We start from the raw sequence: 15,735 nt of genomic DNA, 5'->3' as shown, positions 1-15,735 counted from the left end.
AGAGAACCATCATCCACTGATGGAGAAAACATGGAACAGTGGAGAACCTTCCCAGCAGTGGCTGAGCTACCAAAATTATTCCATCGACTCATTCAGGAGGTCACAGAAGGTCAGAGGTCATGATCCTACAACACGAAAGAGACTAGGCAAAAACGACCTCCATGCGAGAGTTCTAAGGTCGGAACCACCGCTGACCCAAAAGAACACAAAGGTCTTTCTGAAGTTTACCTACAGTCAAACGTGGTGGTAGTGTGATGGTCTGGGGTGGCTTCACCTGGACCACTTGCTGTAATTGATGAAAGCACAAATTCAGATCTAGCAGAAAATCCTGAAGTCCAACCATCAGTTAGTGAACTGAAGGTAAATGAAGGGTTTGGAGTGGCCTATTCCAAGTCTGAACTTTCATTTGATCAAAATACTTTCTCATGAATTTAACGTTCTGGGTACTGGTTCCCTGTTCCAGTTTTGAACAGTTTCTGTTTGTTACCGGGTCACTCTCAGCCCTTACTGTGTGCCCTGATCTACCAACCTTTCTCAATATAACCAGTCCTCATATGGGTCCCGCTCATTACTCAGAGGTATTCTGCATCAGGGTCCATATTCCCAAAGATCAGAGTCTCTCAGAGAGCTCCTAACTTAGCCTAAACATTCCTGTCAAGGACTCCCAGCTGAAGAGAGCTTCAGTTCTCTGCTGGGAGCGACTGAGGAGGAGACCACAGATTCCTATCTTAGTGAGGAGGTGTGGTTGACCCTGTTGCTAGGTGTGGTTGACCCTGTTGCTAGGTGTGTAACAAGTTTCCAGAGGAGATGCTCTCGCACTTCCAGGAGATCTGGACCAAGACTATGGATATGGTGGCTCCAGGAGCCACCTAAAACTGCGGCTCAGTCCTGGTTATGTGACATCAGGAGAGCAGAGAGGAAGTGGGAAAGTTAAGTTATAACCTTTAGGCTCCTTTTTAAGACAATAAACTGTAGTTTAAATGTTCTTCAGTCTAACCTGGAAGCCTCCAGGCACCTTTGTAACAACGTCCTCTGCTGCATCTGTCAGGTTAATAATTGAACCGTCTCCTGACCCAGCCTGGCTGTCCTCAACCAGTTTGAGCTGGTCTCACATGAGTTAGTAGGTCAGATGAATCCCTCAGGTTCCCTTGCCGGTGTGATCCCTGCACGCCACAATCAGAGCCTCGGTATTCACGCCTAAACCGAGGATGTGGTGAGGGGGTCTAATCTACAGGTGGAGGGTTTAGATTAATGGACCAGGTCTGAGATTTCAGCAGCTGAGGGGATAATGGGACAGTGGAAGATCTCGGAGCATTCAGGGCTATTCCATCATGGATTTTAGTTATTTTGCCGTTGAACAACGTTTTACTGAGCCCTTCCTACTGTGTCTCGATGACATCAAAGTTTATGGAAAACCTTCGTAGTTTTAATGAAAAGAAAATCGAGGTTATTGAGTTCATCTCCAACAGCATCTCTGACATGTCCTCCATCATTCTGCGTTCTCTGAAAATATTTAAAAACAGTTTGAGCTTCATCCCTGACTCTGGTATGAAATCCCTCCAACAGATTTGCTCTGTTTTAGTTGAAGGAGATGGACTGAAGCCAGTGTTGTCAACGTAAGACTGTAAGAAAATTATTCAGGCATTTATCTCTAAGACTAACCAATCTTCCCAGCATATTCAGCCCAAGGTCAGAGCAGGAAGCTCATAGAAATGACCAAAAACCCAGGAGCTCCATCTCAGACTCTACAGGCCTGTGGGACCTTCAGAGAGCTCTGCAGAAACAAATGTCTGCAAACCGCAATGACCTGCAGCAACGCTGGAAATCAGAGTGGATCCTCATGTTGTCATCGGTCCTGCTTTCTCCATTTTGCTTTCATTTCCTTGTCTTATTGCTTTAATCTGAGTCATCATCAGAATAAAAGCCTCGGCTGGTTGCTTCTGAGTCTTGAGTAGAAACTGAATAATTTTTAAGAGACTGAGGCAACATCTGCAGACTCATCTGCCAGCAGGAAGCTATGTTGATGAGTGGTGAAAGGTGCAACAGTGTACTCCTTCCAAAGTGCTTGGAGAAGAAGTGAAAAGAGGATATGATGAAGGCATCATGTGATGAACACCATGCAGTAAAATGAGCTGGTTAAACAGTAGCAAGACCGTTCTAAAGGTTTGTGGATCAGAACATAATAAAAACTTCATGATCGTAAGGTTGGATTTTATTAGAAGTTGTAGTATCATCATGTTAGTATTGAGTATGTTTATAACCAGGGCTGATCCTGTTCAATTCAGGTAAAATAAACTCATCTATTAAATCGAAAAAAAAGAAATCTCAATAAAAAAGCTCCAATAATCTGGTTGCTCATCCTGAACCTGCTGAAGAACCTTCTGATTCAGCATCTTTTGTCCACAGTCATCTTTCAGAAGCTGATTGTGAGCCTGCAGAACAGGTGGATGTTTCATGTATTTGCATTTTATTCTAAATGTGCTTTACTTTTTTCACCTTGAATCTGTGTAGAAACTAGATTTGAACCTCTTCATGGGTTGTTGTGTACAGCTAAAGATGAAAATACAAATATGAAGTTTTCATTGCAACACAAATGGAGTAAAGTTGAAAGTTACAGAAGTCATTACATTACAAGCACTGCTGTGTTTGCGTGGTTGGCCTAATGTTTAAAGAAGGTTGATTTACTTTCTATGGGGACTAAACATCTGAGACACTTAAGGAAGCAACATTAACAGGTTTGAAACAAGTCACATAACTTGAAGTCATGACCTCTTTAAGCTGTAATTGTTGGGTCATGACCTTTGTAAGCTGTAGCCTAACTGTTGGGTAAAGACTTTGGTCCCGCAGGCAAAATAAATGGAGATTCTCAGATACTTATAAAGTAAAAATATGATATCTCCGTTTCAGAGGCTTATATTGAATGTTGTTACACTTTAGAGCAGTAAAACATTTCGGTTGGATTTTTTGAAAGACCTCAGCGTTTTCACGTAAGTTATGGTGTTTGTACCACTAAACGACCTGGAGCTTCAGAGATAACAGTCTGTTTTCTGATGAAACACCTCCCACTGCTTGGAAACCGAAACCTAAAAGTTGCCTTAAAACGGCTGCTGTTTCTTAAACTCCTCCATTTTGGGTCTAAATCCACAGAAGCACGTTTTTCTGCTGCAGGCTTGGTTCTGGTCATGGCTTACAACCAGTCTCCTTTTTACAACCCGGTGAGTCTGGGTTTTATTCTGAGGAGCAGGCGGAAATGCTGCTTTAACGGTTTCATGTTTCCTTTAAGAAAACAACACGTATTGTTCCGACCCACAGAACCTGGAAGCTGGTTCTGGTGGATTAACCCTCCGCTCTGTGTGTTGTGTGTATGTCGGTTCTGAAACAGGTCCTGGTCCAGTTTGATCCGAGATGCTGCAGATTAAACAACGTTAGAACATCTGTTCTAACGTGACAGATGGTAGAACTTCCTCATCAGAGGAGGTTCCTCGGTCTCTTTCTGGTTTTTTCTGGTCTCTGCAGACCAAACTGGAAAATATTGATGAAATCTCCAGAGTTTTCCAGTTTCTAATGTCCTGATTTCTCAGTTTCTGGGTCCGTTTCGGACCTCTGGGTTGATGAGTTCTTCCCATGAACCAGCTCTGCTTCAGAGACCGCCAGGATTCGGTTCGGTTTAACGGTAGAAAACAGCCTGGACTCATTAGCAAACAGGAAGTTCTACACATGAGAATATTTTCTATGTAGTAGAAAATGTGTTGTGAATTTGCGCTATATAAATAAAATTGAATTGAATGTAGTACATAAAAACAAGCTTTTAAGTTTCAGAAATTCACATTTTTATATTTTAGAAATTTGAAGAAAAATGAAACCTTAATGTTTCAACAGGTTCTGTATGGAAGCAAATCGTTACCATATTTAATTTGAAAAAGCATTTCCAGAAATGCTTTTTCATTTTAAGAATGTGGCTGCATTATTTGACCCATAAATAAAATTAGTAATCAATCATCCTATTTGCATTTTCTTCTTCACGGCTGCACATTTTATGCCATAATTAAAAAGAAAACAAAGCAGACATTGCTTTTTCATTTTCGTGGTCTGCCCGTAAAGTACTGCCCAGAACTAGAAAATGAAAAAGCATTCTGAGCTCCGAGCTACCCATCTTGTTCGGTAGGGGGCGCTGTGCACATCTGCATTGCATTACATTGCAAACGTGGCGAGAAATTGATTGAATTGCAGCAGGACCGACAGTTTGTGGCAGTGGCAGGAAGAACTGGTAGTTCTGGTGGCAGCCTTATGGCCTGAGACATCCAGCGTGTTTTTAAGCATTTATTTATATTTTTCTGTGAGTGACATTTCAGAATAGCCGTTCTTCCTGCCACTGCCACAAACTGAGCTCCGCCCTGCTGCAATTCAATCAATTTCTCGGCATGTTTGCAATGTAATGCAATGCAGATGTGCACAGCGCCCCCTACCGAACAAGATGGGTAGCTCGGAGCTCAGAATGCTTTTTCATTTTCTAGTTCTGGGCAGGACTTTACGGGCAGACCACAAAAATGAAAAAGCAATGTCTGCTTTGTTTTCTTTTTGATTATGGCATAAAATGTGCTGCTTAACTGTAAGAACATGAATATTAACAGTTTTGTCTATTTGAAACTAAATGCAGGCATTAACTGGTTAATGAATTTATTATAGAGAAATTCTGTGTTTAATGTGTGATGAAAAAAAAGTCTATATGCAGTTCATAGCAAGAACACAGCGGATAAACTGAAAATATTCATCTGTTTTAGAGGATTTACTGCTGCAGCTGTTGCACAATGTGTGAAGTTTTCAGGAAATATTTAACTGGTCATGGTGCAGCTCTTTCCCTGGTTTAATGTTGCAGATATAACGAAGAACATGTGGTCGTGGCTGAAGATCATTTACTCCCCCTGAGATTGATAGAATGAGGGTTTTTATCCCTGAACACAGTTTTCTGCTAAAGTGGTGTTCTAATACAAATACATCTGAGGGTCACTGCAGGAGATGTTATCTTCATTGAAGTCATCATAGGGAAAGTTTAATGTTGTGGTTGAATCTTCATATTTACTGTGTTGCAGCTGCATGTTTCTGTCCACTAGATGAGTTTATGATGAAGGTGATGCAATTAAGCTATGAGCTTGTCTCTCTCCTCTCCAAGTCGGTCCCACATCGCTTTCATCTGCTCCGCTCTGTCTTTCCCCTCCCCGGATCCAACCCATTCTGGGCCCATTTATCCCTGTCAGCGGACCTGGGTGTGGCCGGAGTATACCGGGAACGTGTGGAGCATTTGTTGTGGTCGTCGTGGATAAGAAAAACTGCACAGATCTGTGAAGATCCCCTGAGACACCTGCAGCAGCTATAACCATCCGCACCTAAAGTTATCTTCAGTGTCGTGTTGGCACGTCTGCTTCGGTGCTGATTTCCTCTGAGCAGATGTTCTAACAGAGAACGGGTTCTGGAAGTATAACCCCTGCATGGGTTGGATTTATTTAAATTCATCCTGAAGAAAAGTCCCTTTTATGCACGTTTTGTCCGACTCTTTCAGATCTCAGTAACTGAGCTTATTAATGCTGTTCTGGTGGTAAATTTGATGAAAACATAGAGACATGAACCCCTCAGAGATCTGATCTGTTGCACATTTTAATGCTCTGACCAAGAAGACCTTTAGATGGAGCTGAAATGACCTTTCAACCCTGCAAGTGATGCTACTGAGACCTTTAAAACATGCAGTGTTGATGATCCTGGAGTTTTTCTGTCCTGTTTAAACCAAATGATCTCATTTCCCGTAACTTTAAACCCAAACTGCTCCCAGTTGGCGGTAGATGTTATCTGGTTCTCTGGAACAAAGGGGCTTAAGAAAGAGGCTGCTGGGATTTTTCACCCTGACCCTTTTCAGACTGTTTGGAAGGCAGGATGTATTTATTATTAATTATTCATATTTTCATCTTGTTGGATGGAGTCTCGCTGCATCATAATGAGAGATGAGTGAGAGGAATGAGGACAATCTGGATTTATTGTAACTTATTCCAACAAAAACAAGGTTTTCTATAATTGTGCAGCCAGAGTGTTGTGATATTCCCAGTCTGCGGCGCCAGAGATGAGAGAGGTAACAGAACCTGAGGTCTGAATTCAGTTCCCAGAGATCCGTGACACCACAGTCTCAATTCGGACCTTGTAAGGAACCCACATATCAGTATCATCATGGCTGGTTGATGGTGGCCAGACCTGATGGACCAAAGGTCGTTCAATTGGAGCAAATTCCTCATTTATTCTCCAAACCTTCCTATTAAAGCTAAGTTGGTATTTCTCCAAATTCTGCACAAAACTCTGAGTTTATGTTTCAGAGAGAGATGCAGATAAATGGTTTGATAAGTTAAAGCTTTGATTCTCTGAACGTTCACTGTTTCCTTCTGAATATCTCCTACTATTTATTTTCCAATTAAAGTGTGGCTAATGAATCTCAAAGAAAATATGTCTATATTTTTATAATCATTTCTTCTACTGTAAAACTTCCCCAATTAAAGAAATTAATAATCTGTCAGAAAGATCTTGTCAATGAGACCAGTTCCTTTTATTTCCGATACAAGCAAGTAATTAAAAAGCTTTATTGGTTCCTACATGCAGAAAACACAGAGACAGGAGGAGGTGAAAAATCATTTGAAACAGAAACATCATGAACATCAGGAAGGAAGTCAAGGTTAGAAAGGTGGTAAAACGTGAAGCTGAGCTGAACAGTAGGAAGTGGTGGTATAATGAAAGGTTCTTGTCTGAGCCTGTTGGCGATCAGACGCCTCGGAGCTCCTCCGGTCCTTGGTACCCAGAAGCAATCAGACTCTATCTAAAGACTCTTAAATGAACGAATCATAAATAGTTTCTAATTTTTAGCTCCTTTAATCTAAATTAAGGCAGAGGAATGATTACAGAGATCAGCGCTGAGGCTCCCGTCTGTTAGAGGATGACGAAGAGCCTCGATAGAAGGTCACATGTAGTTTTTATATCTGGGACTCCAATGTAATGGATGTTTCCTCCCTCAGTGATTATCAGTAGACTATGTGTCACCATTGTGGTGTCTATCTGGTAGATTGTGTAGTAGAGGGTGTCCATCCTTAATCTAAGTGTGCTGTAGCTTTCTAATCAACCCAGTTATACCAGCTGCTCCACCATCAAACCCAGTGCCCCAGCCTCGGGTCATTCATGACAAACCCTGGGCCATTTATCCTTGTACTGTATGTCAATGAGCTTCTTATCCTATTGTAACCAGAGTAGCTTAACTTTGTACAAAACTGACATCCTCCAGAGAGTCCTCTTCACAGTAACATGTTCTGGATTCAAACATTTAAAGTTCACAAGGAGCACAGTCTGTCCTGCCTGTTACCTAACGCCCTGTCTGCAGTCCATACAGTCTGGAAGCCATGAAGAAAGCCTCTATGTTCCAAAACCTGTTAACCTCTGATTAAATTTCATACATTTAGGTTATTAAATGAAAATAACAACAATGTTTTGAGGCTCTGAGTTAAAACCCCATCAGGCAACACTTTCAATTGTCCAGTAAATCACGGTAGAACCATAGAAGGTAAGTATCATCTGGGTTAGTGGTTCTGCTTCATAACCTCTGTGTACTCAAACATGTTACCTCTTGTTTAAAGGAGCTTTTTAAAGTCAGTAAATGAACATAGACAACAGACCTCCGCTAAACCAAAGGAAGTGAAATAGAAGCAGCTCCGCCTTTTCTCTTCCGGCCCGGTCTGCACACCTAGCACTTTCATGAAGCACTTTACAATTTTCACCAGGGCCAATCAGTAACATAGAAAAGAGATCAAATGTAAAGCTTCTTTGTTCTGACGAAGTCAAAGTTTGACTAAAGTTAATAAATGAAAATGAATGACAGAGTTTTAGGGTGAAAAGGTTGAAGTGAAGGAGGTGAACAGAAACATTCCCGGGCAGAACTGACCTGACATGGAGGCACTTCCATAAAAATGGAGGAGAGGTGGAGATGGTTGCAGCTGAGTTTTTAAGATATGTGGGGGAAACTGGGCCTAAACTACAGACAAAGACACAAAGTGAGACATGAAGCTGAACCTGGTACACTTAAATGTTCTTATTTAGATGCTATCTGTGTTTTAGATGATTCCTTTCACTGGATCCATCCATGGTGGCCTGCAGGAGGGGAAGTCCATCATCATCAGTGGTCGAGTCCTTCCTGGAGTTGACAGGTCAGTAACTTCTACTGAACATCTGCTGTCTTTATTAGAAAATATGTCAGGTTTCATTTAGTTGAAGAAAATCTCAATAATCTGAGAGTTCTGCTTCTGTGACCCAGATCACTATAACTGTACACACCTCCTGACACGTCCCCACCACATGATCAGCTCCATGAATAATGGACCAGTTGTTCATTCTGGTGCCTTTAAAACTTTAACTGAACAAATGAAAAGAGCATCATTATGGGTGGAAGCTGCACGGTGGCGTCTCTAGACGGTTTTCAAGTCATTAAATAAAAATGAGGTTTTACATCATCCTGGTAGAAAAGTTAAATCTCCTCAGTGTTTTCTCATCCTCAGGTTCCACGTAAACTTGCAGTGCGGCTCCAGGAACGGGGCGGACATCGCCCTCCATTTTAACCCCCGCTATGATGGTCACCCTTACGTGGTCACCAACACCTTCCAGTACGGAAGCTGGGGCTCCGAGGAGAGGAAGCACAACGCACCTCTTCCCTCGGGCAGTAACTTCACCCTGCAAATCACCGTTACCCGGGATTTCTACCAGGTCGGCACCATCACTAAATTCTGCTAAAACGACTGGGTCAGTTGGATCTCTGTTGTGTGGAAAACTGGTTTCAGAAAGAGATCTGCTCAGATTAATCATTTGGTTTCTCCCTGCTGAGAAAGATAAGCAGCAGAGATTTAAAAAATGCTGAGGGACTGGTTGCTATAGTGATTCCCTCCCGTTTTTCTGGAGCGAGCAGAGAAGCTTACAGTCACTTTGTGAAAACTATGATATGAATCAAAGAAATTGTTGAACTTTGAGACTCAGCCTTCTAGAGGACACACATCTAGATTTTCGTGTGTCTTCAGTGTTTTCTGAAGGAGGTCCGACAGGTTGGAGAGAGCTTCAGTTCCTGTCTGGAGACAAAGTTCAGAGGTCCCACAGCTGAAAGGAGACAGAAACACCTACATTCTGCCACAGAAACTGGACCTGTGCGGATGAAACTGTAGCCATGAAACGAGTTTAAATCTTGAAGTTTCTGAACATTTCAGAAGGTCCAAACCTTGTATGACATCATCACTCTGAGCCAAAGGTTTTTTAGGAAAAATCGGAAAAAACCATCAAACTTAAACTGAGATTATGTGAAAATTTTAAAAGAGATAAAAATGATAATTGAGTCAGATAAAGTCCACTTTTCTGTGAGCCGTTAAAACTTTGAAGGATGGTTCTGTTGTACAGAATCACCGGGCTATGGACCTCCAACCAGAGCTGGGTTTACTCTCTGCTTTCAGTCCCATTAAAGTCTACGGTCACACATTCCTCACAGGTTTTCCTGAATCTGATAATAATCATGTGTCAGGATAATGTTTCCAACACTGCAGGAGGAGGAATAACAGAAACATGATAAGAAATTATGGAATAAAATATATCAATTCTGAATTGTTTGAGTTGAATCTGTTTTCTTTTTCTGCGCTTCATGCTGAGCTGTTTGCTCCTGCCTGAAGGTCAGAAAAGAAACAGTTAAAAGCTGATAATGGTTTTTATTATTGTATTTAATAACGTTTGGAGATACTTCCTGTTTGAAGGACCATTCATGTGAAAAATGTGTTTTTTGTGCTCGGAGTGATGAAAGTGAATCCGTATTTTCCTTCTAGCTGAGCGTGAACGGCAGCCACTTCATGGATTACAGACATCGCATCCCGTTTCAGCAGGTTGACACCATCTCAGTCGGTGGAAAAGTGGAAGTTTCCTCCATTTCCTTCTCAACTCCTGTGGTGAGTAAAAAACAAGATCATCTGTGTCAGTCAAGGACACAACCTGATGCAGAGGAACATTTCTGTGACACTGAAGTGAATTCTTTGGTCTGCAGCTATTTCCTCAGCAAGCTTTCCCCACCCAGGCCGGCTTCCCGTCCTTTCCGGCATTTCCTCAGACAGGATTCCCAGCACAGCCAGGGTTTCCTCCTGCAATGCCTGTAAGTAGAGTTAAACTGTGTGAGCACATCCTCAGCTTAGAGGTTTCAGTTTGATTGTCTCCACTTGGAGGTTTCTTCATCCAAACACTGGATCACTGATATTTTCTCCTCCGTATCTGCACAGGTTGTTCCATACAAGAACTTCATCAGTGGAGGACTCCAGCCAGGTAGGACCATCACCATCCAGGGAGTCGTCCTTCCCAGCGCCACAAGGTAAAACTGAACCTTCATTGTCTCACTTGGAAGAAATGTACAGATCAAATGTGAACAGCTGAAGACAGGAAACAGTTTAAGGAGGATCAAACGGCTTGTAGAGAACAAAGTTAAAATATAATCCTAGAAATCCTGGAGCACCTGTTCCTCCAAACGTTCTTTAGAGATGCCTTCAGATATCTGCAGCTCAGCCATGGACACTGAGGATCCTCCATCCCATCTCAGATGTTGAATGTTACACGTTTCCATGCTGTTTCTCAGATGTACAGATGAGATGTGGACTCATCTGTCCACATAAGACTTGTCCTTTGTCCCTCTGTCCATCTGAGATAAAAGTGTTCATCACAGATGGACCTTTTGGTTTCAGAGAACGTGAGATTGAAGCTTTTATGATTTACTTTTGGCACACAGCAGTAGGAAGCTTAGCAGGTCACCAACTGTCATGGGTCAGACAGCAGAAGTGTTGAAACTTGTGAAAGTCTGACTATAAACAGAAACTAAAACAGAGACAAGTCTTCACAGATTAACCAGTCGTGGTTCTGCTTCCATGGAGGGAAAGTGTTCAGGAGTTCAAATACTTCCTCTTTACTTCTCTTTACTTCCTCTTCCTCTTTAACTCAGGATGTGGTACTGCTTGATTTGAAGCTGAAAGCAACATAATGCCCCTAATCTCATTCCTCCACCACCTGCGTTGTCCAGTAAATACCAAACCAGAATGCTACAGCGCCGTCTAAAAAGAAAGTCAGGTGTGGCTACAACAGGCATCTTCACACAAAGTTTTTCCACTAAAGTTTCTGTTCGGTGTTCAGATGAAGTCTTTAATGAATCATTTCAACCTGAGAAGAACCCTGCATCATCTCTGATGATTCGATCTTGTTAGAGTTCCGTTAAAACTTAAATCTTGTTGCTTCGGACATTAAAAAATGTTCTGTCTCATGTTCTGTTTCCTCTCAGGTTCAGCGTGGACCTTACACACCAATCTGGCATTGCTCTGCATTATAATCCACGTTTCAACGAGAACACAGTGGTCCGAAACACCAAGCAGTGGGATAAGTGGGGCTCCGAGGAACGAAATGGAGGGATGCCCTTCCAGCGAGGACAACCTTTCACGGTATGAACATTTAAAAGGGTTAATCAGGCAGGGAAGGCAATGCAAAGACCACAGTCAATAAAAAGGAGGTAAGAAATGTATCACAGTAAAATACACTATATTGACAAAGTACTCGTACTCGTCGTCTTCCGCTTCATCTGGTAGCGGGTCGCAGGGGCAGCAGACTCAGTAGAGATGCCTAGACTTCCCTCTCCCCCGACACCTCCTCCTGCTCCTCCAGGGGGAGCCTATGGCATTCCTAGACCAGCCGAGAGCTGGCCTGGGAATGTCTTGAGGAGGCATCCGGTATAGATGCCCGAGCCACCTCAACTGGCTCCTCTCGATGTGGAGGAGCAGCGGCTCTACTCCAAGCCCCTCCCGGATGGCCGAGCTCCTCACCCTATCTCTAAGGGAGTGTCCGGCCACCCTACGGAGGAAGCTCATTTCAGCCGCTTGTATCCCGGATCTCATTCTTTCGGTCATGACCCAAAGTTCATGGCCATAGGTGAAGGTAGGAACGTAGACCGACCAGTAAATCGAGAGCTTTGCTTTTCGGCTCAGCTCTCTCTTCACCACAACGGACCGGCACATCATCTGCCTTATTGTGATGGCTTCACCGATCCGTTTGTCGATCTCCCGCTCCATTCTTTGCTCATAAGAATTGCCAAAGTATTTGTCTGTCTCCATTTTATTCTTAATTTATAAGTTCCTATGTGTTGATGGACCCACTGTTGTCAGCAAATGCAACTTTAACTATTCTGTGAACACCTTCCAGAAGGTTTAGGAGTGTGTTCACAGTTAAATGAGAAAACCAGAACTGCAGCATCTGTCTAATTCACACCAAAGGTGTTGAAGAAGGTTGTGGTCAGGACTCTGTTCAGGCCAGTCAAGTTTCTCAACACCTGCAGCCGTGGAAGTGGCTGGAACACAAGAACTCATTGATATGGTGGCAGGACCCAATGGGAATATAGTTTATGTATGAAAATAAAAATCCAGCAACTAAAAGTTCTTTAAAAACCAGTGCAGGCAATAAAAAATTGGAAGAAACCTTCAGATCTCTGGAGACCTCCTCTCTCTCTTGAAAAGGAGAGGACTTGTACCCATGGATTGATGGATTGGCTGGGAGGAAATGCTTTGGCAGACTCCAGGTATTTACTCCTCCAGCCACAACTGGTTCCACTTCTTGTTCGCTGCTGCAGTTCTTTGGTACCATCACGGCTGTAGTTGATGTTACTGCTGTCAGTCTCCTGACAGCCTGCCCCTAGACAGAGGAAAAGGTATCTCTCTTAAATGCCTGTCCTTGCCACCACTCATTAATTTTTGCCAGCTTGTCGACTTCCCATTGGTTACTCATTCAGGGATACTCAACAGGTTCATGTAAAAATGGCAGGACTTGCATGTCAAATTAAAAGCATGCAATTTAAACCAGATAAAACATAAACATGCAACAGCTACACAGTTTCACCCTGTGACACGTGCATGATGAAGCTACCTGGTTCAGACTGTGATTAGATTATGTAAACTAATGTTAAACGTGGATTAAGTTGCTGCTAGTGTTATTTTCCTATACAGTGCCTTGTGAAAGTATTCAGCCCCCTTGAACTTTTCAACCTTTTGTCACATTTCAGGCTTCAAACATAAAGATATAAAATTCTAATTTTATGTGAAGAATCAACAACAAGTGGGACACAATCATGAAGTGGAATGAAATTTATTGGATGTGTCAAACGTTTTTAACAAATAAAAAACTGAAAAGTGGGGCGTGTAATATTATTCAGCACCCTTGCGTTAATACTTTGTAGCTCCACCCTTTGCTGCAGTTACAGCTGCAAGTCTCTTGGGGTTTGTTTCTATCAGTTTTCACATCAAGAAACTGAAATTCTTCCCATTCTTCCTTGTAAAACAGCTGGAGCTCAGTGAGGTTGGATGGAGAGCGTTCATGAGCAGCAGTCTTCAGCTCTTTCCACAGATTCTCGATTGGATTCAGGTCTGGACTTTGACTAGGCCATTCCAACACCTGGATACGTTTATTTGTGAACCATTCCATTGTAGATTTGGCTTTATGGTTTGGATCATTGTCTTGTTGGAAGATAAATCTCCGTCCCAGTCTCAGGTCTCTTGCAGACTCCACCAGGTTTTCTTCCAGAATGGTCCTGTATTTGGCCCCATCCATCTTCCCATCAATTTTGACCATCTTCCCTGTCCCTGGTGATGAAAAGCAGGCCCAAACCATGATGCTGCCACCACCATGTTTGACAGTGGGGATGATGTGTTCAGGGTGATGAGCTGAGTTGCTTTTACACCAAACATCGTTTTGCATTGTGGCCAAACAGTTTGATTTTGGTTTCATCTGACCAGAGCACCTTCTTCCACATGTTTGGTGTGTCTCCCAGGTGGCTTGTGGCAAACTTTAAACGAGACTTTTTATGGATATCTTTGAGAAATGGTTTCTTCTTGCCACTCTTCCATAAAGGCCAGATTTGTACAGTGTACGACTGATTGTTGTCCTATGGACAGACTCTCCTACCTCAGCTGTAGATCTCTGCAGTTCATCCAGAGTTTGAAGCCTGAAATGTGGCAAGAGGTTGACCAGTTGAAGGGGGGCGAGAACTTTCACAAGTGTCAGGTTCAAACAACCTAAAATACTTATAACATCACAAAAAGAAGAGAAAGACAAAGAATTAGTTTCTTACTCGGTGCGAGGAGAACGGGCAGAGATGTGCTTCAGTTACAAATCTCCTACCGCTCTGGAAACACATTGGTCCGATCCTCTCTTTTTATTATCTTTAGGGTGGTCCCTAGTTACAATATAAGTTGCTGCTCTGAAGGGTGGGATAAACAGCTGCAACGTAAACAGGTCATAAACACCATTATCTTGTAACAACACACTTCCACAATCTCCTCCATCTTAAGGTCAGTGTCTCTTCTGTTCAGCACAACCAGCCACCATCTTTATGACCTCATCTGTGACTGCTTCCTTTCCAGCTCCACCTTTGATCCTTGCCTGCAAACATCTCATCACATCCTTTACTCACACATACATCATGAAAGGTTACAAAGATCAAATTGTAAAGTTAAAGAAAAGGAAAAATATAAGATAAATCTATATTCAATTATTCCAACAAGGCACTGTAACTTTGAGTCTTTCCAGGCCAATAGCAGTAGTGTGAAAGGAGAATTACTTCCTAAGGTATCTTCAGTCCGTCATATGGACATACTTTATTCCCTTTTGTTTGACTGATTCTGTTAGAAATCACAAAGAAACAAAAGTGTGACAGAAAATAATCGGAATGACCTTTCTGAACTTTGTCTCTTTAAGCTGACCATCATCTGTGAGAACAACTCCTTCCGGATCGTGGTGAACGGGATGCAGGCCCACACCTACAACCACCGCTTCACTCCTGTGCAGAACATCATTGCCATGGAGATCAATGGGGACGTCCAGCTGACCTCAGTAATGGTTTAGATCCTGTGTCCAGTCAAAGAAACACATTTAGAACCTCTGAGGTCCGGCAGTAAGGCAGCAGGGTGTTTCTTTACTTTCATCTAGTGGTCAACTTGTAGATGGTAACCATCTCAGATCCAGTCCATATTATTATAAATTTGCCATTTTAAAACAAATAAACATTAAAATAACTTCACTATTTAGGTTGGTTATTCATCTTTGCTTTAGCTGCTTTATGTAGTTTATTTACTCACTTTATTCCTGTTTTTATGGAACTTATTCAGCCTCTCTCACTGATCTGTCCCTGAGACCCAATGACCAGGGTTACTTTCAGCCCCCTTGAGTTGCTTCATTCACTGCCTCAAACTAGGCAACAACCTAATGCTTAATGTTCCTTCATACACCAATAAAACATGTTATGCTACATTGTGTTGATGTTTTTTTATTAAACACCTATCGTCCATGAAGACACGGGCGGATTTAGTCATTTCAGGGCCTCCGACTGGGTGCCTCTCCAACCCCTGTTTATTTGTTCTAAGTTTAATTTAAGTTGCTCAGTGTTGCAGGTCAGGCTCATCCCTTAAAAGATTCATAATAAAAATCTCAACTGGACATGTAATACAGATATTCAAACTTTCCTGATCAGAACAAAGATCCAGAAAACTCAGTAACATTCCCAAAAACACACAAAGGACGAATTGGGTCTCTTTTCCCGCTCAGCTCCAGGTTTTCTACATTTTCCCATCTGGATATTTGTTTTTACCAGAGATGGAGACCACTCAGATGGGAACATTG

At 42.3% G+C, this 15,735-nt stretch overlaps 1 protein-coding gene across 1 annotated transcript; it reads left to right on the top strand.

Annotated features, from left to right (window-relative positions):
* Window positions 1-3,059: 3,059 nt before the first annotated feature.
* On the top strand, window positions 3,060-15,364 carry LOC124883796 (galectin-9-like). Its single transcript, XM_047391135.1, has 8 exons — window positions 3,060-3,215; window positions 8,137-8,225; window positions 8,574-8,778; window positions 9,873-9,992; window positions 10,088-10,192; window positions 10,317-10,405; window positions 11,360-11,516; window positions 14,815-15,364. The coding sequence occupies exons 1-8, from the start codon at window positions 3,183-3,185 to the stop codon at window positions 14,959-14,961; spliced, it is 945 nt and encodes a 314-aa protein (XP_047247091.1). The 5' UTR covers window positions 3,060-3,182; the 3' UTR covers window positions 14,962-15,364.
* Window positions 15,365-15,735: the final 371 nt, after the last annotated feature.

The sequence above is a fragment of the Girardinichthys multiradiatus genome, chromosome 18 (genome assembly GCF_021462225.1).
Source record: "Girardinichthys multiradiatus isolate DD_20200921_A chromosome 18, DD_fGirMul_XY1, whole genome shotgun sequence".
NCBI classification, from domain to species: Eukaryota; Metazoa; Chordata; class Actinopteri; order Cyprinodontiformes; family Goodeidae; genus Girardinichthys; species Girardinichthys multiradiatus.
This window is presented reverse-complemented; position numbering and strand designations above follow the sequence as displayed.

Coding starts and splice junctions, on each gene's coding strand:
- LOC124883796 (XM_047391135.1), top strand. CDS start 3,183: ATGGCTTACAACCAGTCTCCTTTTTACAACCCG. Junction 8,226..8,573: donor GTCCTTCCTGGAGTTGACAG/GTCAGTAACTTC, acceptor TCTCATCCTCAG/GTTCCACGTAAACTTGCAGT. Junction 10,406..11,359: donor GTCCTTCCCAGCGCCACAAG/GTAAAACTGAAC, acceptor GTTTCCTCTCAG/GTTCAGCGTGGACCTTACAC.